At 41.3% G+C, this 21,323-nt stretch overlaps 1 protein-coding gene across 2 annotated transcripts in view; it reads right to left on the bottom strand.

Moving 5' to 3' along the window:
* The window catches only part of syt14a (synaptotagmin XIVa), a 239,762-nt gene that overhangs the window by 108,977 nt on the left and 109,462 nt on the right, over positions 1–21,323 (bottom strand). For both annotated transcript variants that reach the window (XM_029766857.1, XM_029766858.1), the window contains exon 3: positions 3,034–3,183. In XM_029766857.1, the coding sequence (XP_029622717.1) occupies positions 3,034–3,183 (150 nt within the window). The remainder of the gene's footprint in view (positions 1–3,033; positions 3,184–21,323) is intronic.

The following is a 21,323-nucleotide window of genomic DNA, read 5'->3' as shown; positions in this document are numbered from 1 at the left end:
GAGTGGTTTGTTCTCCGCCCACTTCATTTCATGGATAAAGAATCTACCATGAAAAAATAAATAAATTAACAATGAAAGTTAAAATCAGGGTCCATATAATTTGGATCAAAATAAAACATAATACCAGTCTTTCAAATAAGCATTAATAGTAGTTTCTTTTCAAATGAAATCTAACTCACTCCAATCTTCTTACACAAGTACAGACTCAGAAGAAATGGTAAAGTGTCTCTGGGTCACAACCAGAAAATACACATGTTATCAAAAGCTATTTTGAATCTGTGCATAATAAAGATCTTAACAGGAGAGCTTGACTGCTGCTGTTAGTACAGAACGCTCGGATCAACCCTTAAAAAGATGGGTGGGGCTAAAGCTTAAGAGGGTGTGAATGATGCAGAATAGGCTTAGACAAAGAAGGGCTCTCCAGTAGTAGTACCAAAACATTCAAAGGCCATTTTCTCAAAAGTGAGTTTACGAGTTTATTAATTTTCAAAGCAAAATGACTGTCTCATTGTTCCTCAACTGTAGTGTATGATATACCATTTTGTAGCTCTGAGTCTCTACTTTTATCCAATGTAAAAAACGGTTTCGAATTTTGCTACATAAGACTGATTTGAGCCGGTCAGTCACATATACATTGTAATTGGAAAGTATTCAGAAGACTTGACTTTTCCACATTCTGTTACGTTACAGCCTTATTCGAAAATTAATGAGAAAAAAAAAATGTAATCAATCTACACACAATACCCCATAATGACAAAGCAAAAACAGGTTAAGAATTTTGTGCAAATTTATGCAAAATCAAAAACTGAAATATTCAGTTTATATTAAATATGTAAGCTTGGCACACCTGTATTTCTGGAATTCTTCTCAAGCTCTGTAAGAATGGTCTCTGGTTCAGGTCTCTCCAGAGATGCTTGCTTGGGTTCAAATCCGGGCTCTGGCTGGGCCAGTCAAGGACATTCAGAGACTTGACTTGCAGCCACTCCTGTGTTGTCTTGGCTGTGTGCTTAGGGTCGTTGTCCTGTTGGAAGGTGAACCTACCTCCCAGTCTGAGGTGCTGAGCGCTCTGGAGCAGGTTTTCATCAAGGATCTCTCTGTACTTTTCTCTGTTCATCTTTCCTTCGATCCTGACTAGTCTCCCAGTCCCTGCCACTGAAAAACATCCCCACAGCGTGATGCTGCCAACACCATGCTTCACCGCAGGGATGGTGCCAGGTTTCTTTCAGACTTGATCCTTGGCATTCAGGCCAAAGCGTTCAATTTCTTGGTTTCATCAGACCAGAGAATCTTGTTTCTCATGGTCAGAGTCCTTTAGTTGCCTTTTGGCAAACTCCAAGCAGGCTGTCGTGGCTTTTACTTCCATCTGACCACTCAACTCATTTAAGAATAGGGTTAGGGTTAGGCCACTGTGTTCTTCAATGCTGTAGAAATATTTTTCTACTCTTCCCCAGATCTGTGCATCGACACAATCCTGTCTTGAAAACAATATGGACTAGACCTTCGACCTCATGGCTTGGTTTTTGCTCTGACGTGCACTGTCAACTGTGGGACCTTACATAGACAGGTGTGTGCCTTTCCAAATCATGTCGAATCAATTGAATTTACCACAGGTGGACTCCAATCAAGTTGTAGAAACATCTCAAGGACGATTCAATGGAAACAGGATGCACCTGAGCTCAATTTCGAGTCTCATAGCAAAGGGTCTGAATACTTATGTAAATAAGCAGTTTTTTTAATTATACATTTGCTAAAATGTCTAAAAACCTGTTTCCGCTTTGTCAGTATGGGGTATTGTGTGTAGATTGATGAGAAAAAAAATACTATAATAAATTTGAGAATAAGGCTGTAACGTAACAAAATGTGGAAAAGGGGAAGGGGTCTGAATACTTTCCGAAAGCACTGTATGGTGTCATTTCATGGAGCTCTTAATAATGCGGATAGTTGCTGGCCTTTTACTCCACCCATTCCATTGGGGACTCAATCACATCACATGTTTGTTTACTGCACTACTGAAAACCCGCTAACCGAACAACAGTGCAGGGCATTCTCTCTGAAAAGGACAACTACACAAAAAAATCATGTGTTTCTTACATTTTTCCCAGACCTCAAAAGTCAACCCCAGATGTGGTTTAAGCATAGTTGTGAACACAGAAAATCCAATTTTCTTGTTTTTCTATTAAAAGTGTGAAAAAACTGTGGGACACCGGAAAAACAATTGAGAAATTCAAAACCTGGAAAAACAAAACCAAGAAAACTGAATTTGGGGAAAAAACAGAAGTAGGCAAAAAATAACGATTTTTAAAAAGGCCCTACAAACGTTTTTTGCTGTGCATGACTGCATTTTAGAGTGTGAGTCATCCTGTAACACAGCATTTTGGGGGAAGGTGAGGTCAGGTCCAATATTCACTATGCACCCAAGAGAGAAAGAGGTTGGGCCATCCTAGAAATGTTTTAGTGAAATGTAATATATCAAATTTAGCAGACACTTTTATGCAAAGTGACATACAGTCATGCGTGAATACATTTTTACATATGGGTGGTCCGGGGAATCGAATCCAATATCCTGGTGTTGCAATGCTCTACCAAGATGCATGACAGGGTTATAAATGCTTTGTGAAGCCTCAATATGATATGATTTATAAGGCCATTATTATGCGGTGCTTAAGCCACCCTTTATAAAGCACAGGTTTCTGTCATAATTGACATAGTGGGTTATGTCACATTTGTCATTGGTGGTTATGTCACACAGTTTTGCCACATTTCTGAACACTTTATAAAGCATGACATAAGATATGATTTAACATATTTACGTAGTATTTATAAAGGCATATGAAGGCTTCATACAGCCTTTATAAGCGGGACCAAAACGGTCATTCAAAAAGAATGAATCGTTGACAAACTACACATCACTACTGCACATAATGCAGCTGCTCATTTGCACTCCCTGTGTCAAACTTATGAACATGCCCTCAAGGCATTGTCAATTCAACCCAGGGTTTCTTTACAGCTCACATACACAGAGTTCAGATTTACCTTGCAACTCCTTGGTTTTCCTGAACTCGTCTAGGCATTGCCGGCTCCCAGCATTCTCAAGTGATAGCTTGTTGAGGTATAAGAACAGGATGATCATCAGAATGAGGAAGAGTCCAATGGCCGTCAGAAACCCCAGCGTCTCTGGAGAGACTGCAGGGAGAAGAGAAGCAGAGCAAAATGGAGATTGTATGAATGGACGGGGCCTCAAAACGTCTATTTCTCAACTAATTTACGAAGCCTAAGGTGTGTAGAGATACTCTCAATGATCGGCTATGAAAAGCCAAATGAAATTTACTCGAGGTGCTGACTTGTTGCACCTTCGACAACTACTGTGATTATTATTATTTGACCATGCTGGTCACCTATGAACATTTGAACATCTTGGCCATGTTCTGTTATAATCTCCACCCGGCACAGCCAGAAGAGGACTGGCCACCCCTCATAGCCTGGTTCCTCTCTAGGTTTCTTCCTAGGTTTTGGCCTTTCTAGGGAGTTTTTCCTAGCCACCGTGCTTATACACCTGCATTGCTTGCTGTTTGGGGTTTTAGGCTGGGTTTCTGTACAGCACTTTGAGATATCAGCTGATGTAAGAAGGGCTATATAAATACATTTGATTTGATTTGTACAATGATTACCGCTGCTGTAAAAATATCCAGGTTTGTTTCATTAGCTAGGTTTCCATCAATTCAAGCTAATATTCTAATATTTGAACAAAAAAATATACACATACACCGGCAATGGTGTGCTTGCGTCAAACTGGCTTCTTGAGAATAAAAAGCTGTGCATAATGATGTATAGCACATAAAAAGCACTTTTTTGTCATTTAACTACCCATTTTCTTCTCTGCCGATGGTTTTGCAACAAAAAGTCTGCAATTAACGGCTAATGTTCCCAGTCTGGTCTTGGCATGTGCTCTAGCCAACCACTTGCAGATTCAGTGCAGAGGGTAAGTAATAAGATTATGGATAAGAACAAGGTCATTTTTATTTGTCAATTGACAGCCAAGCACCGATCATCATGTCACCAGCATACAGTACCAGTCAGAAATTTGGACACACCTACTCATTCAAGGGTTTTTCTTCTTTACATGATATGTCACATTTGGTATGTTATGTATTAATTTGTGGCTGTCCATCATCCATTGTGTACAATATGTTACGAATTCCAATTTGTTGTGGCTAACGTTAACGTTAGCTAGGTGGCTAACGTTAGCTAGGCTATGGGTTAGAGGTTGGGGTAGGAGTTATGTTTAGCAGCTGAAAAGTTACTAATGAGCTAAAGTTGTCCGTGATGATATCGCTTTATATGACCACCCATTCTCCCTGACCAAGCCCCCATTCATTTTTGTCTTTTGCCTTCTATCTTATGTAATCAAACCAAATGTAACACGTACTAATTTGAGTGTGCCCGATTTATGTTTACTATGTTATGTCTAGTCTATGAGACCGGCCTTAGAAAATGTTCAAGTTCATTAAAAAACATAATTGCGTAACAGTATGAATTGAGATTCTCTTTACATGAAGAGGACACATACAATCACAAAACGATCATCTAAAAAGGTGAGTATTTTGTTGTTAATTTCATAAAGCTGTAACTTGATATCAGTTTTTGTGAGAGTACTGGCAATTCCTCAACTTCTTGTATGAGGTCAGATTCAGAATTTCAGGTCAGACTGTTCTCAAGATTCTAATATACTATTTGCCTTTGTCAATAGTTCTCTTACATTTTTTGTATAGACCCTAAATTGATACAATTAGGCAACTTCTTACTATGTCCTCACCAGAAATGTTGTATTTATCCCAATTGCACTGCCTGAAGATGACTGCTATATGGTTGAAATGCATACCTGTAAGTCTTTCGAGTGTTCCATTAATATTGTTGACGATAACGTGGGGCTCTATTCAATCCATATCACTGAAGCATTACAGATTTCACGATAGAAATTTAAAGGCAATTTCCGATTGAGCCTACATATGCAGCATTTACCGTGAATTTCAATTGGGCTTTAGCGATGAATTTCCGCGATACGGATTGAATAGAGACCTTTATTTCTTATGGGAGTACTTTAAAATGGATTTCTTTGTAATTCTTGGTCAACAATCTACACAAAATACTCTGCAATGTCAAAGTAGAAGAACATTTTTAACATTTGTAAAAATGAAAATAATTGTTAAAAATAAAACACTATGTTAATATACACTGTTCAACAAAATAAAGGGAACACTTAAACAACACAATGTAACTCCAAGTCAATCACACTTCTGTGAAATCAAACTGTCCACTTAGGAAGCAACACTGATTGACAATACATTTCACATGCTGTTGTGCAAATGGCATAGACAACAGGTGGAAATTATAGGCAATTAGCAAGACACCCCCAATAAAGGAGTGGTTCTGCAGGTGGGGACCACAGACCACTTCTCAGTTCCTATGCTTCCTGGCTGATGTTTTGGTCACTTTTGAATGCTGGCGGTGCTTTCACTCTAGTGGTAGCATGAGACGGAGTCTACAACCCACACAAGTGGCTCAGGTAGTGCAGCTCATCCAGGATGGCACATCAATGCGAGCTATGGCAAGAAGGTTTGCTGTGTCTGTCAGCGTAGTGTCCAGAGCATGGAGGCGCTACCAGGAGACAGGCCAGTACATCAGGAGACGTGGAGGAGGCCGTAGGAGGGCAACAACCCAGCAGCAGGACCGCTACCTCCGCCTTTGTGCAAGGAGGAGCAGGAGTAGCACAGCCAGAGCCCTGCAAAATTACCTCCAGCAGGCCACAAATATGCATGTGTCTGCTCAAACGGTCAGAAACAGACTCCATGAGGGTGGTATGAGGGCCCAACGTCCACAGGTGGGGGTTGTGCTTACAATCCAGACCTCCATGGGTTGATAAATTGGATTTCCATTGATTATTTTTGTGTGATTGTTGTCAGCACATTCAACTATGTAAAGAAAAAAGTATTTAATAGGATTATTTCTTTCATTCAGATCTAGTATGTGTTGTTTAAGTGTTCCCTTTATTTTTTTGAGCAGTATATTATAATATAACCCGTTGAGTCAATACAGTACATGTTAGAATTACAGCTATGGGTCTTCAAGATTTTTCCACACCTGGATGGTGAAACATTTGCCCATTTATTATTTTCAAAAATCTTCAAGCTTTGTGAAATTGGCTGTTGATCATTGCTCGACAACCATTTTTGGGTGTTGCCATAGTTTTTCAAGTAGATTTAAGTCAAAACTGTAACTCGGCCATTCGGGAACGTTTGCTGTCTTCTTGGCAACTCCAGTGTAGATTTGGCTTTGTGTTTTAGGTTATTGTCCTGCTGAATGGTGAATTAAGCTCCCAGTGTCTGGTGGAAAACAAACTGAACGAGGTTTTCATCAAAGATGTCCCCCTATCACAGCCATTAAACTCTGTAACTGTTCTAAAGTCAATATTGGCCTCATGCTGAAATTCCTGAGCAGCTTCCTTCCTCTCCGACAGCTGAGTTAAGAAGGATGCCTGTATCTTTGTAGTGACTGGGTGGATTAATAGACCATCCAAAGTTTAATTAATAATTTCACCATGCTCAAAGGTATATTCAATGGCTGCTATTTTATTTTTACCCATCTATCAATAAGTGCCCTTCTTATCAAGGCAATGAAAAACTTCGCTGGTCTTTGTGGTTGAATCTGTGTTTGAAATTCACTGCTAGACAGAGATCTTACAGATTTTTGTATGTGTGGGGTACAGAGATGAGGTAGCCATTAAAAAGTCACGTTAAAAACAATTATTGCACAGTCAGTCCACACCACTTATTATGTGACTTGCACATTTTTACTCCTGAAATTATTTAGGTTTGCCATAACAAAGAGGTTGAATACTTATTGACTCAAGACATTTCAGTTTTTCAGTTTTTTGTAAACATTTTGAAAAACATAATTCCACTTTGACATTGTGGGGTATTGGGTGTAGCCAAGTGACATCTCGATTTAATCCATTTGAATTCACGCTGTAACCAGACAAAATGTGGAAAAAGTTAAAGGGGTGTGAATACTTTGAGGGCACTGTACTACCCCCCCAAAAATGTATGATTTTCACCAACAAATGCAGGTTTTTGGCTTTACTTCAATATTTTAATACCTTCATTTTTGTATTCAAAAAGCATGACATTCTAAAAGAAATGTAATTTAATATACTTCTAAATCCGAACAATATACTTTTTTGTAAAAACCACTGGGAAATTCTGTTTAATTTCCTCATATTTTCTATGAACTTCGATCAACATCTTGCCATGTGGTTACATGTTTAGAGGATTGTGGGTAATGCAATTTTGTTTGACTTTTTGATAAACAATGTTATATGCATGTTTAAAGAAAAAAAGTATATTTCTATATCAGTATTAAGCAGTTTTTGTGCTATGAGAAGTAATGGATCATGATGAATGGATATCAAGACAGCCGGTCAAATTGATTGTTCAAAGATGACACAACCCATTCCCAACATCAGTAAGGTCATGCACAAAACACATAATTCTAAAAGGCAAATGCAGCATCCTACAATGCTTGCAGCTCTACCTCCACTCACTGCTAGTGGAATAAGGACAACAAGGCCTGTGAAAGTCGGTTAAAATGGCTAATAATCAAAAACATAGAACAATGTTAAACAAGATCACATTTTTTACATTTTACATTACATTTGAGTCATTTAGCAGACACTCTTATCCAGAGCGACTTACAGTAGTGAATGCATACATTTTTTTCTCCGTACTGGTCACCTGTGGGAATCGAACCCACAACCCTGGCATTGCAAACACCATGCTCTACCAACTGAAACACACGGGAGTCACCGTGTGAAAGTAACTAATCACTGAAAGTAACTAATCAAAAAAATGAAGTAGATCTGACGAATAATACGTTTTGGAATTGATCAAATTAAGGTGTATGTTAGTCATTTTTTAGATGCTGGACTTAATATATTAGTGTTTGTGAAACACCTAAAGGTACAGTTGAAGTCGGAAGTTTACAAACACCTTAGCCAAATGCATTAAAACTCAGTTTTTCACAATTCCTGACATTTAATCCTAGTAACAATTCCTGGTCTTAGATCAGTTAGGAACACCACTTTAATTTAAGAATGTAAAATGGAAGATCCATTTGCGACCAAGCTTTAACTTCCTGACTGATGTCTTGAGATGTTGCTTCAATATATCCACATTGTCACGTCCTGACCATAGTAAGTGGTTATTTTCTATGGTAGAGTAGGTCAGGGCGTGACAGGGGGTGTTTGTCTATGTTTTGTATTTATATGTTCAGTTGCTAGTTTTGTATTTCTATGTTGGTTTTGTTTGATATGATCTCCAATTGGAGGCAGCTGGTTGTCGTTGTCTCTAATTGGAGGTCATATTTAAGTTGATGTTTGTCCCACCTGTTTTTGTGGGTGATTATCTTTTGAGTAGTGTTTGTTTCTCTGCGTCACGGTTTGTTGTTTTTGTAAATTTAGTTATTTTGTGTATTGCAAAAGTTTCACGGATTTAATAAAATGTGGAACTACAACCACGCTGTACTTTGGTCCGATCCTTTCGACAGCCGTGACAGAATCACCCACCAAGAAAGGACCAAGCAGCGTGGTAAGGAGTATCTGGAGGAATGGACTTGGGAGGAGATTTTGGATGGTAAAGGACCCTGGAGGGAGGCTGGGGAGTATCGTCGCCCAAGGGAGGAAATCGAAGCAGCAAAAAGGGAGCGACGATACTACGAGGCTCTATATGCACCGAGAGGCAGCCCCCCCCGGGGGGGGGGCACACGGGGAGTTTGGCGATGTCAGGGGGGAGACCTGATCTAACTTCCCGTGCTTATCGGAGAGAGCCGTGGAGCAGACCGGAGCCAGTCAGGGAGTCAAGCGCGGAGCTCGACGCAAGATTCCGAAGAGAGGTATTGGCAGAAAGAGCACTACGGAGTGGGCGTGCTGAGGAGCGAGTGGATGGACGAGCAATGGGTTGTGGTGTGATGCGCAATATATCGCCCATACGCACTCACAGTCTGGCGCGCTCGGTGCCAGCTCCTCACCGGTGTAGGGCGAAGATGGTCATTCAGCCAGGAAGGAGTAGGCCTGCTCAGCATGCCTGGTCTCCAGTTCGCCTCCATAGTCCGGTACGTCCTGTGCCTCCTTCCCGCACTCGCTCTGAGGTGTGTGTTACCAGTCTGGCGCCACCTAGGCCAGTTCCACGCATCAGACCTCCAGTGCGCATGCCCAGTCCGGAGTGTCCTGTTCCTGCTCCCTGCACTCGTCCTGAGGTGCGTGTTACCAGTTTGGCGCCACCTAGGCCAGTCCCACGCATCAGACCTCCAGTGCACATGCCCAGTCCGGAGTGTCCTGTTCCTGCTCCCCGCACTCGCTCTGAGGTGCGTGTTACCAGTCTGGCGCCACCTAGGCCAGTCCCACGCATTAGACCTCCAGTGCACATGCCCAGTCTGGAGTGTCCTGTTCCTGCTCCCCGCACTCGCTCTGAGGTGCGTGTTACCAGTCTGGCGCCACCTAGGCCAGTCCCACGCATCAGACCTCCAGTGAACGACGACATTAACCTGTTAGGGCTAGGGGGCAGTATTTACACGGCCGGATAAAAAACGTACCCGATTTAATCTGGTTACTACTCCTGCCGAGTAACTAGAATATGCATATAATTATTGGCTTTGGATAGAAAACACCCTAAAGTCTCTAAAACTGTTTGAATGGTGTCTGTGAGTATAACAGAATTCATATGGCAGGCAAAAACCTGAGAAGATTCCATGCAGGAAGTGGCCTGTCTGACAAGTTGTTGTTCTTCTTGCCTCTGTTTATTGAAGACTGAGGATCTTTGCTGTAACGTGACACTTCCTACGGCTCCCATAGGCTCTCAGAGCCCGGGAAAAAGCTGAACGATATCGAGGCAGCCCCAGGCTGAAACACATTATCGCTTTTGACAAGTGGCCGATCAGAGGACAATGGGCTTAGGCGCGTACCCGAGTCGACCCCATGCTTTATTTTCTTTCGTCTGTTTACCTAATTGCAGATTCCCGGTCGGAATATTATCGCTTTTTTACGAGAAAAATGGCATAAAAATTTATTATAAACAGCGGTTGACATGCTTCGAAGTACGGTAATGGAATATTTAGAATTTTTTGGTCACAAAATGCGCCGTGCTCGTAACCCTTATTTACCATTCGGTCTTGAACGCACGAACAAAACGCCACTGTTTGAACATAACTATGGATTATTTGGGACCAAAACAACATTTGTTATTGAAGTACTCCTCAATGCCATCGGAAGAATCCCGGAACATATTCCAGTCTGTGCTAGCACAACAGTCCTGTGATTTAGCATCTGCTTCATCTGACCACTTTTTTATTGACCGAGTCACTGGTGCTTCCTGCTTTAAATGTTGCTTGTAAGCAGGAATCAGGAGGATAGAGTTATGGTCAGATCTGCCAAATGGTGGGCGAGGGTAGAGCTTTGTATGTGTTTCTATGTCTCTAGTTGCACATTTAACATGCTGATAGAAATTCGGTAAAACTTTTAAGTTTCCCTGTGTTAAAGACCCCGTCCACTAGGAGCGCCACCTCTGGATGAGCGTTTTCCTGTTTGCTTATGGCGGAATACAGCTCATTGAGTGCGGTTTTGGTGCCAGCCTCGGTCTGTGGTGGCATGTAGACAGCTAGGAAAAATCTTGATGAAAACTCTCTTGGTAGATAGTGTGGTCTACAGCTTATCATGAGATACTCAGGCAAGCAAAACCTTGATCCTTCCTTAGAAATCGTGCACCAGCTATTTTTTACAAATATGCATAGGCCCCCGCCCGTATCTTACCAGAGGCTGCTGTTCTGTCCTGCCGATAGTGTATAACCCGCTAGCTGTATGTTCTTAACCTCTCTAGGGTAGGTTGCACCAAATCGTCCCACCTAGGTAACAGCCAGTGGAATCCTGTGGCGCGTTATTCAAAACCTTTGAAATGCTATTACTTCAATTTCTCAAACATATGACTATTTTACAGCTATTTAAAGACAAGACTCTCGTTAATCTAACCACACTGTCCGATTTCAAAAAGGCTTTACAACGAAAGCAAAACATTAGATTGTCAGCAGAGTACCCAGCCAGAAATAATCAGACACCCATTTTTCAAGCTAGCATATAATGTCACAAAAACCCAGAAGACAGCTAAATGTAGCACTAACCTTTGATGATCTTCATCAGATGACACACCTAGGACATTATGTTATACAATACATGCATGTCTGTTCAATCAAGTTCATATTTATATCAAAAAACAGCTTTTTACATTAGCATGTGACGTTCAGAAAAAGTATACCCCCCGCAAACTTCCGGGGAATTTACTAACAATTTACTAAATTACTCACGATAAACGTTCACAAAAAGCATAAAAATTATTTTAAGAATTATAGATACATTACTCTTCTATGCACTCGATATGTCCGATTTTAAAATAGCTTTTCGGATGAAGCACATTTTGCAATATTCTGAGTAGATAGCCCGGCATCACGGGCTAGCTATTTAGACACCCACCCAGTTTAGCCTTCACCAAAATCACATTTCCTATAAGAAAAATGGTCTTACCTTTCCTGTTCTTCGTCAGAATGCACTCCCAGGACTTCTACTTCAATAACAAATGTAGGTTTGGTCCCAAATAATCCATAGTTATGTTCCATCAGCGATGTTTTGTTTGTGCGTTCTAGACACTATCAGAATGGTAAATCACGGTCGCACGCATGGCGCATAACGTGACAAAAAAATTCTAAATATTCCATTACCGTACTTCGAAGCATGTCAACCGCTGTTTAAAATCAATTTTTATGCCCTTATTCTCGTAAAAAAGCAATAATATTCCGACCGGGAATCTGCAATTAGCTAAACAGCCGAAGGAAAATACTGCACGGGGTCGAATCGGGCACGCGCCTAATTCCATTGTCCTCTGATGGGCCACTTGGAAAAGGCGATAATGTGTTTCAGCCTGAGGCTGCCTCGTCATCGTTCAGGTTTTTCCCGGGCTCTGAGAGCCTATTGGAGCCGTAGGAATTGTCACGTTACAGCTAAGATCCTGACTCTTCAATAAACAGAAGCAAGAACAACAACACCTTGTGACAGGCCACTCCCTGCATGAAACCTTCTCAGGTTTTTGCCTGCCATAGGAGTTCTGTTATACTCACAGACACCATGCAAACAGTTTTAGAAACTTCAGGGTGTTTTCTATCCATATATAATAAGTATATGCATATTCTAGTTACTGGGTAGGATTAGTAACCAGATTAAATCGGGTACGTTTTTTATCCGGCCCTGTAAATACTGCCCCCTAGCCCCAACAAGTTAACCTGTTGGGGCTAGGGGGCAGTATTTGCACGGCCGGATAAAAAACATACCCAATTTAAACTGGTTACTACTCTTGCCCAGAAACGAGAATATTTGAATAGAAAACACTTTAAAGTTTCTAAAACTGCTTGAATGGTGTCTGTGAGTATAACAGAACTCATATGGCAGGCCAAAACCTGAGAAGATTCCATACAGGAAGTGCGCTGTCTGACAATTTGTTGTCCTTCTGTTGCATCTCTATCGAAAATACAGCATCTGTGCTGTAATGTGACATTTTCTAAGGCTTCCATTGGCTCTCTAAAGCCACCAGAAAGTGGAATGGGGTGTCTGCTGTCTCTGGGCAAAGAACAGCAGCAGAATTTGTAAGTGGTCTGCCTGGGGACAGTGAGACTGAGATGCACGTTCACGAGACTACTCCATTTTTTTCTTTCAGCCTTTGAATGAATACAACGTTGCCCGGTTGGAATATTATCGCTATTTTACGAGAAAAATTGCATAAAAATTGATTTTAAACAGCGTTTGACATGCTTCGAAGTACGGTAATAGAATATTTTGAATTTTTTTGTCACGAAATGCGCTCGCGCGTCACCCTTCGGATAGTGACCTGAATGCACTAACAAAACGGAGCTATTTGAATATATCTATGGATTATTTGGAACTAAAACAACATTTGTTGTTGAAGTAGAAGTCCTGGGAGTGCATTCTGACGAAGAACAGCAAAGGTAATCCAATTTTTCTAATAGTAATTCTGAGTTTAGTGAGCCCCAAACTTGGTGGGTGTCAAAATAGCTAGCCGTGATGGCCGAGCTATGTACTCAGAATATTGCAAAATGTGCTTTCGCCGAAAAGCTATTTTAAAATCTGACACCGCGATTGCATAAAGGAGTTCTGTATCTATAATTCTTAAAATAATTGTTATGTATTTTGTCAACGTCTATCATGAGTAATTTAGTAAATTCACCGGAAGTTTTCGGTGGGTATGCTAGTTCTGAACATCACATGCTAATGTAAAAAGCTGGTTCTTGATATAAATATGAACTTGATTGAACAAAACATACATGTATTGTATAACATAATGTCCTAGAAGTGTCATCTGATGAAGATCATCAAAGGTTAGTGCTGCATTTAGCTGTGGTTTTGGTTTTTGTGACATATATGCTTGCTTTGAAAATGGCTGTGTGATTATTTTTGGCAGGGTACTCTCCTAAAATAATCGAATGTTTTGCTTTCGCTGTAAAGCCTTTTTGAAATCGGACAGTGTGGTTAGATTAACGAGAGTCTTGTCTTTAAAATGGTGTAAAATAGTCATATGTTTGAGAAATTGAAGTTATAGCATTTTTGAGATATTTGTACTTCGCGCCACGCGATTCCACTGGCTGTTGACAAGGGAGGGACGCAAACGTCCCTCCTAGCCCATAGAAGTTAAACAGGTCAACATTCACAAGGCCGCTGGCCATCATTCACAAGGCCATCATCACGACTGTCTTGGTGTGCTTGGACCATGATTGTTCATTGGTGATGTGGACGCCAAGGAACTTGAAGCTCTCAACCTGCTCCACTTCAGACCCGTTGATGAGAATGGGGGCATGCTCGGTCCTCCTTTTGCTGTAGTCCACAATAATCTCCTTTGTCTTGATCACGCTGAGGGAGAGGTTGTTGACCTTGCACCACACGGTCAGGTCTCATTGTTGTCTGTGATCAGGCCTACGACTGTTGTGTCATCAGCAAACTTAATGATGGTGTTGGAGCCTTGCAGTCATGAGTGAACAGGGAGTACAGGAGGAGACTGAGCACGCACCCCTGAGGGGCCCCAGTGTTGAGGATCAGCATTGTATTGTTACCTACTCTTACCACCTGGGGGCGGCCCATCAGGAAGTCCAGGATCCAGTTGCAGAGGAAGGTGTTTAGTCCCAGAGTCCTTAGCTTAGTCATGAGCTTTGTGGGCACTATGGTGTTGAACGCTGAGCTGTAGTCAATGAACAGCATTCTCACACGGGTGTCCCTTTTGTCCAGGTGAGAAAGGACAGTGTGGAGTGAGATTGAGCCATCTGTGGATCTGTTGGGGCGGTATGCAAATTTGAGTGGGTCTAGGGTGTCCAGGAGGATGTTGTTGATGTGAGCCATGATCAGCCTTTCAAAGCACTTCATGGCTACCGACGTGAGTGCCACGGGGCGGTAATCATTTAGGCAGGTTACTTTCGCTTCCTTGGGCACAGGGACTGTGTTGGTCTGCTTGAAACATGCAGGTATTAGACTCGGTCAGGGAGAGGTTGAAAATGTCAGTGAAGACACTTGACAGTTGGTCCGCACATGCTTTGAGTACAGGTCCTTGTAATCCATCTGGCCCAGCAGCTTTGTGAATGTTGACCTGTTTAGCCTGTTGGGGATAGGGGGCAGTATTTACACGGCCGGATAAAAAAACGTACCCGATTTAATCTGGTTACTACTCCTGCCCAGTAACTAGAATATGCATATAATTATTGGCTTTGGATAGAAAACACCCTAAAGTCTCTAAAACTGTTTGAATGGTGTCTGTGAGTATAACAGAACTCATATGGCAGGCAAAAACCTGAGAAGATTCTAACCAGGAAGTGGCCTGTCTGACAAGTGGTTGATCTTCTTGCCTCTGTTTATTGAAGACTGAGGATCTTTGCTGTAACGTGACACTTCCTACGGCTCCCATAGGCTCTCAGAACCCGGGAAAAAGCTGAATGACGTAATTCAATGCCCAGGCTGAAACACACTAGCTCGTTTGGCAAGTGCTCTATCAGACGGCCATTAGACAAGGCTCGTGCATGAGGGGATAGCATGCTTTTACTTTTTCTCTCGTTGAATGTAAACAGGCTTTGCCAGTCGGAATATTATCGCTTTTTTATGAGAAAAGTGGCGTAAAACAGCGGTTAAACAGCGGTTGACATGCTTCGAAGTACGGTAATGGAATATTTAGAATTTTTTTGTCACGAAATGCGCAATGCTCGTAACCCTTATTTACCCTTCGGATAGTGTCTTGAACGCACGAACAAAACGCCGCTGTTGGAACATAACTATGGATTATTTGGGACCAAACCAACATTTGTTATTGAAGTAGAAGTCCTGGGAGTGCATTCTGACGAAGACAGCAAAGGTAATAACACTTTTCTTATAGTAAATCTGACTTTGGTGAATGCTAAACTTGCTGGGTGTCTAAATAGCTAGCCCTGTGATGCCGGGCTATCTACTTAGAATATTGCAAAATGTGCTTTCACCGAAAAGCTATTTTAAAATCGGACATATCGAGAGCATAGAGGAGTTCTGTATCTATAATTCTTAAAATAATTGTTATGTTTTTTGTGAACGTTTATCGTGAGTAATTTAGTAAATTCACCGGAAGTGTTCGGTGGGAATGCTAGTCACATGCTAGTCACCTGCTAATGTAAAAAGCAGTTTTTTGATATAAATATGAACTTGATTGAACAGACATGCATGTATTGTATAAAATAATGTCCTAAGGTTGTCATCTGATGAAGATCATCAAAGGTTAGTGCTGCATTTAGCTGTGGTTTGGGTTTATGTGACATTATATGCTAGCTTGAAAAATGGTTGTCTGATTATTTCTGGCTGGGTACTCTGCTGACATAATCTAATGTTTTGCTTTCGTTGTAAAGCCTTTTTGAAATCGGACAGTGTGGTTAGATTAACGAGAGTCTTGTCTTTAAAATGCTGTAAAATAGTCATATGTTTGAGAAATTGAAGTAATAGCATTTCCAAGGTATTTGAATAACGCGCCACGGGATTCAACTGGCTGTTGAGTAGGTGGGACGCAAGCGTCCCACCTAGCCCAGAGAGGTTAAAGGTTTTGTTCACATTGGCTACCAAGAGCATTATCACACAGTTATCCAGAACAGCTGGTGCTCTCGTGCATGCTTCAGTGTTGCTTGCCACGAAGTGAGCATAAAAGGCATTTAGCTCGTCTGGTAGGCTCGCGTCACTGGGCAGCTCGCATCTGGGTTTCCCTTTTTAGTCTGTAATAGTTTCAAGCCCTGCCACATCCGACGAGCGTCAGAGCCGGTGTAGTAGGATTCAAACTTAATCCTGTATTGACGCTTTGCTTGTTTGATGGTTCATCTGAGGGCATGGCGGGATTTCTTCTAAGCGTCCGGATAAGTCTCCCACTCCTTGAAAGTGGCGGCTCTAGCCATTAGCTCGATGCGGATGTTGCCTGTAATCCATGGCTTCTGGTTGGGATATGTACATACAGTCACTGTGGGGACCACATCATTGACGCACTAATTGATGAAGCCGATTACTGAGGTGGTGTATTCCTCAATGCCATTGGATGAATCCTGGAACATATTCCAGTCTGTGCTAGCAAAACAGTCCTGTAGTGTAGCATCCACGTCATCTGACCACTTCCGTATTGAGCGAGTCACTAGTACTTCCTGCTTTAGTTTTTGTTTGTAAGCAGGAATCAGGAGGACAGTATGATGGTCAGATTTGCCAAATGGAGGGCTGGAGAGAGCTTTGTATGCACCTCTGTGTGTGGAGTAAAGATGGTCTAGGATTTGTTTCCCCCTGGTCGCACATGTGACATGCTGGTAAAAATTGGGTAAACTGATTTAAGATTGCCTGCATTAAAGTCCCCGGCAACTAAGAGCGTCGCTTCTGGGTGAGCATTTTCTGGTTGAGAGCGGTCTTAGTGCCAGCTTCGCTTTGTGGTGGTAAATAGACGGCTACGAATAATACAGATGAGAACTCTCTTGGTAGATAATGTGGTCTACAGCTTATCATAAGGCAATACCACAAGACTTCTTTAATATTAGACATCGCGCACTAGCTGTTATTGGCAAAAAGACACACATCTCGCACCCCGTCTTACCAGAGGCAGCATCTCTGTTCTGCAGGTGCATGGAAAATCCCACCAGCTCTATATTGTCCAATTCTTCGTTCAGCCACGTCTCGGTGAAACATAAGATGTTAGTTTTTAATGTCCCCTTGGTAGGATAATCTTAATAGTAGGTCATCAATTTTATTTTCCAACGATTGCACGTTAGCCAGAAGAATGGAAGGCATTGGGAGTTCTCTCGCTCGCCTCCGGATTCTCAGAAGGATCCCCGATCTGCGACCCTTTTTCCTGTGTCTTTTCTTCACGCAAAAGGCATGGATCTGGGCCTGTTCCAATGAAAGAAGGATATTCTTCTTGTCGGACTTGTTTAAGGAAAAAGTTTCTTCCAGTCCATGGTGAGTAATCGGTTTTCTGATGTCCATAGGTTCTTGTCGGTCATAAGAGACGATAGCAGCAACATTATGTACGCAATAAGTAAAAAAAAAAAGCAAAACAAATAACAAAATTTCACAAATCAGCCATGTTCTTCGGCGCCATCTTTAGACCACCATGCTTCACTGTGGGGATGATGTTCTCGGGGTGATGAGAGGTGTTGGGTTTGCGCCAGACATAGTGTTTTCCTTGATGGCCAAAAAGCTCAATTTTAGTCTCATCTGACCAGAGTACCTTCTTCCATATGTTTGGGGAGTCTCCCACATACCTTTTGGTGAACGCCAAATGTGTTTGCTTATTTTTTTCTTTAAGCAATGGCTTTTTTCTGGCCACTCTTCTCTAAAGCCCAGCACTGTGGGGTGTATGGCTTAAAGTGGTCCTATGGACAGATATTCCAAGCTCCGCTGTGGAGCTTTGCAGCTCCTTCAGGGTTATCTTTGATCTCTGATTAATGCCCTCCTTGACTGGTCTGTGAGATTTGGTGGGCAGCCCTCTCTTGGCAGGTTTGTTGTGGTGCCATATTCTTTCCATTTTTTAATAATGGAATAAATGGTGCTCCGTGGGATGTTCAAAGTTTCAGATATTTTTTTATAACCCCAACCCTGATCTGTACTTCTCCACAACTTTGTCCCTGACCTGTTTGGAGAGCTCCTTGGTCTTCATGGTGCCGCTTGCTTGGTGGTGCCCCTTGCTTAGTGGTGTTGCAGACTCTGTGGCTTTTCAGAACAGGTGTATATATACTGAGATCATGTGACAGATCATGTAATACTTAGATTGCACACAGGTGGACTTTATTTAACTAATTATGTGACTTCTGAAGGTAATTGGTTGCACCAGATCTTATTTAGGGGCCTCATAGCAAAGGGGGTGAATACATATACACGCACCACTTTTCCGTTTTTTAAACAAGTAATTTTTTTCACTTCACCAATTTGGACTATTTTGTGTATGTCCATTACATGAAATCCAAATAAAAATATTTTTAAATTACAGGCTGTAATGCAACAAAATTGGAAAAATGCCAAGGGGGATGAATATTTTTGCAAGGCACTGTACATAATTACCTCAATTACCTCGACACCGGTGCCCCTGCACATTAACTATGTACCGGTACCCCCTGTATATTGTTATTTACTGCTGCTCATTAATTATTTGTTATTCTTATCTCATACTTTTTGGGGGATATTTTCTTAAAACTGCGTTGTTGGTTAAGGTCTTGTAAGTAAGCATTTCACTGTAAGCATTTTTGATAATGCACTTCACAATCAAAATGTAACTGCTTGGCTGGGTAGTTAACCTACTAGCTTTTCAAACAAGGTACTTTTCACATAACACAAATTATTGTTTTTGATAAAGCCTTGTGTCGTCAGAGCAGTAACTTGGGTCAAGCTAATTTTAGGTTGTTACTAGTTACCACAGCCACAAAGTCACAAACCTTACTCATTTCTACAATTTCTCTTCGTATTATTTATCTTATTTAAATGTGATTTTAAACCTAACCATACTGCTAGACTTATGCCTAACTCGAAACTTAAATTCATTTTAGTTTTCATGCATTTTTATGATATAGCCTATTTTGACATTGTGGCTATGGAAACCCTAATTCTATGCTTGACAGATGTAGACTGACCGTAAATCCAGATTGGTTTAGATACAGGCCGGTGACGCCGTTACAATTTGTTGGTCCTAGTTCACTGTATTTGTCAGACATGACTTAGCTACCACCATAGCTGCATCTATTATTTAGTTTTGCCCTAGATAATAGAGAGTACACTTGTATGCGCTAAGAACTAACTTTCAAATCCAAAGCCTGTAGTTGGCTAGCCTGCCTCGCTAGCATTATCAAATGATAATGTTACAAAACCTGTAGTATCTAGACAATACACAAACTTGTATGAGCTATGACCTAAATTGTAGTGAGGTAGCTAGCCAGCTAAAACGTTAGCTATCTTTTGATAAAGAAAGGCAGGCTAGCTATCTACATAACCAGCAATAATGTTATCTAACGTTGTTAGCCAAGTTATACCAGAGAGGTCATTATATTCCAGTATCTCTAGTTATACTCACCACCACCAGTCGTTGAACACCAAGCTAACGTTACTGGTGCAGACATGGGAATCGATGAACTCCAACCACCTATTCCGCATACTAGCCTCCTACGGCAGGGCATGCAAACCATAGAACTTTAGCTGTGGAGGCATGGTCAATATGTATAGGGCTTTTCAGTCTACCGTCCTTTGAACGTGTTGGGGCGATGAAACAACGGCGCCCCATTAAATGAAGGGAAGCAAAGTGGGTGGAGAGGCGATTTGCACATAGAGCTTGGGAAAATGATTTTCTATGATTTGTTGACTTAATTGTAATCCAAACCCAACCTTAATTTACTCATTGTGATGCAACGAGGTTCCAAACTCTGTACGCTTTGTCATCAATTTTGACACAAGAATAAATGTTTCTGACTTATGTTAATGCCACATAGGCCGTTTTTTAAATGATTAATTGCTTTTTGGGGGCAGTCGCTCTTTAAGGAGCTTTGGAACGAGGTTTCTTGATCTAAACGGTCTAGCTTTGGAACATTTGTCATCGGCTGGAGTTTCCAAGATTCAACATGTCAAATCTTTAGCTAAATTCTAGCGACAAGACAGATCCATTTAACCAATCAGAGAACAGTGTTCTAACGTTCTGTGCAGCTAGCTAGCCAAGCAGAGAGTTAACTAGCTATTTTGCTGCACATACTGTAGCTTGCTGATATTTACCTGACAAGTCACAGTGTACCCTGTTTCTGGTGCATGTATTTCATGACACTCATTTGCAACAACAACTTTCTACAACAAGTGGCAACTTTGTTTCAAACAGTGTTGCCAACTATTTTTCAGTGAGAATTGCTATTCGCGCCTTTATTTGTCACTAGAATTTGCTAGATGCAGTGATGACATCACAGCATCAATTTGCCTGACTGTGGTCCCGATGTAGTGTCTTTGCCTAATCTCCCACCGCACAATCCCTCCCCTTGTGCTTCTCTGCCTGTGTGTGTGTGTGCCATTGCCTTGACTTCTGTTGCACAGACAGATTAAATGTAAAAAAATAATCCCCCTACCGAACTACACAACCTACTCTACATTTTCAATGTCAAAGAAAAATTATAGAAAATGTTACAAATTATAAACATTTAAAAAAAAACTAGGATGTCTTGATTGTCATAGTTGTTGATGAAGTTGTCCTCATGCTTCACGTGTAACCTATGCTTGTTTGGGCCAGCTCTCTTTTTGATGGGAGGCATTAGACCATTCTCCTTGTATGACTGGTGGAGGAGAGCCAGGCATGTTCTACTGATGCTGAAAGACAAATTCCATAAACAAATATTTTAGCATTATTGTACAATAGATAATCGTAATCACCGTCAGGCACACCTGGCTAACTTGATGGGTTATGCAATTATCTGGCGAAGTGGAGTCTTTTGGTTAGACATGCTAGCTAAACAACCATAATCCCAATCCATAGAGTACTAGCAATACAAACTGATTGTTATAGATAGATAAAGTTAACCAAACAGGTTCGATGTCAGCTAGTTAGGCTATAACTAGCAATGTAAAATGGCATTCCGAGATAAAATTGCTGAACACAGATCATACACGTAATGTTAGCTAGTGAGCCAGCCATCTAACGACAGCTGGCTAGCTAACACTTAGCTTTAACTTG

This window comes from Salmo trutta, chromosome 12 (genome assembly GCF_901001165.1).
Source record: "Salmo trutta chromosome 12, fSalTru1.1, whole genome shotgun sequence".
Classification (NCBI taxonomy): domain Eukaryota; kingdom Metazoa; phylum Chordata; class Actinopteri; order Salmoniformes; family Salmonidae; genus Salmo; species Salmo trutta.
The sequence above is the reverse complement of the archived record's forward strand: the minus strand, read 5'-3'. Positions and strand labels throughout refer to the sequence as shown.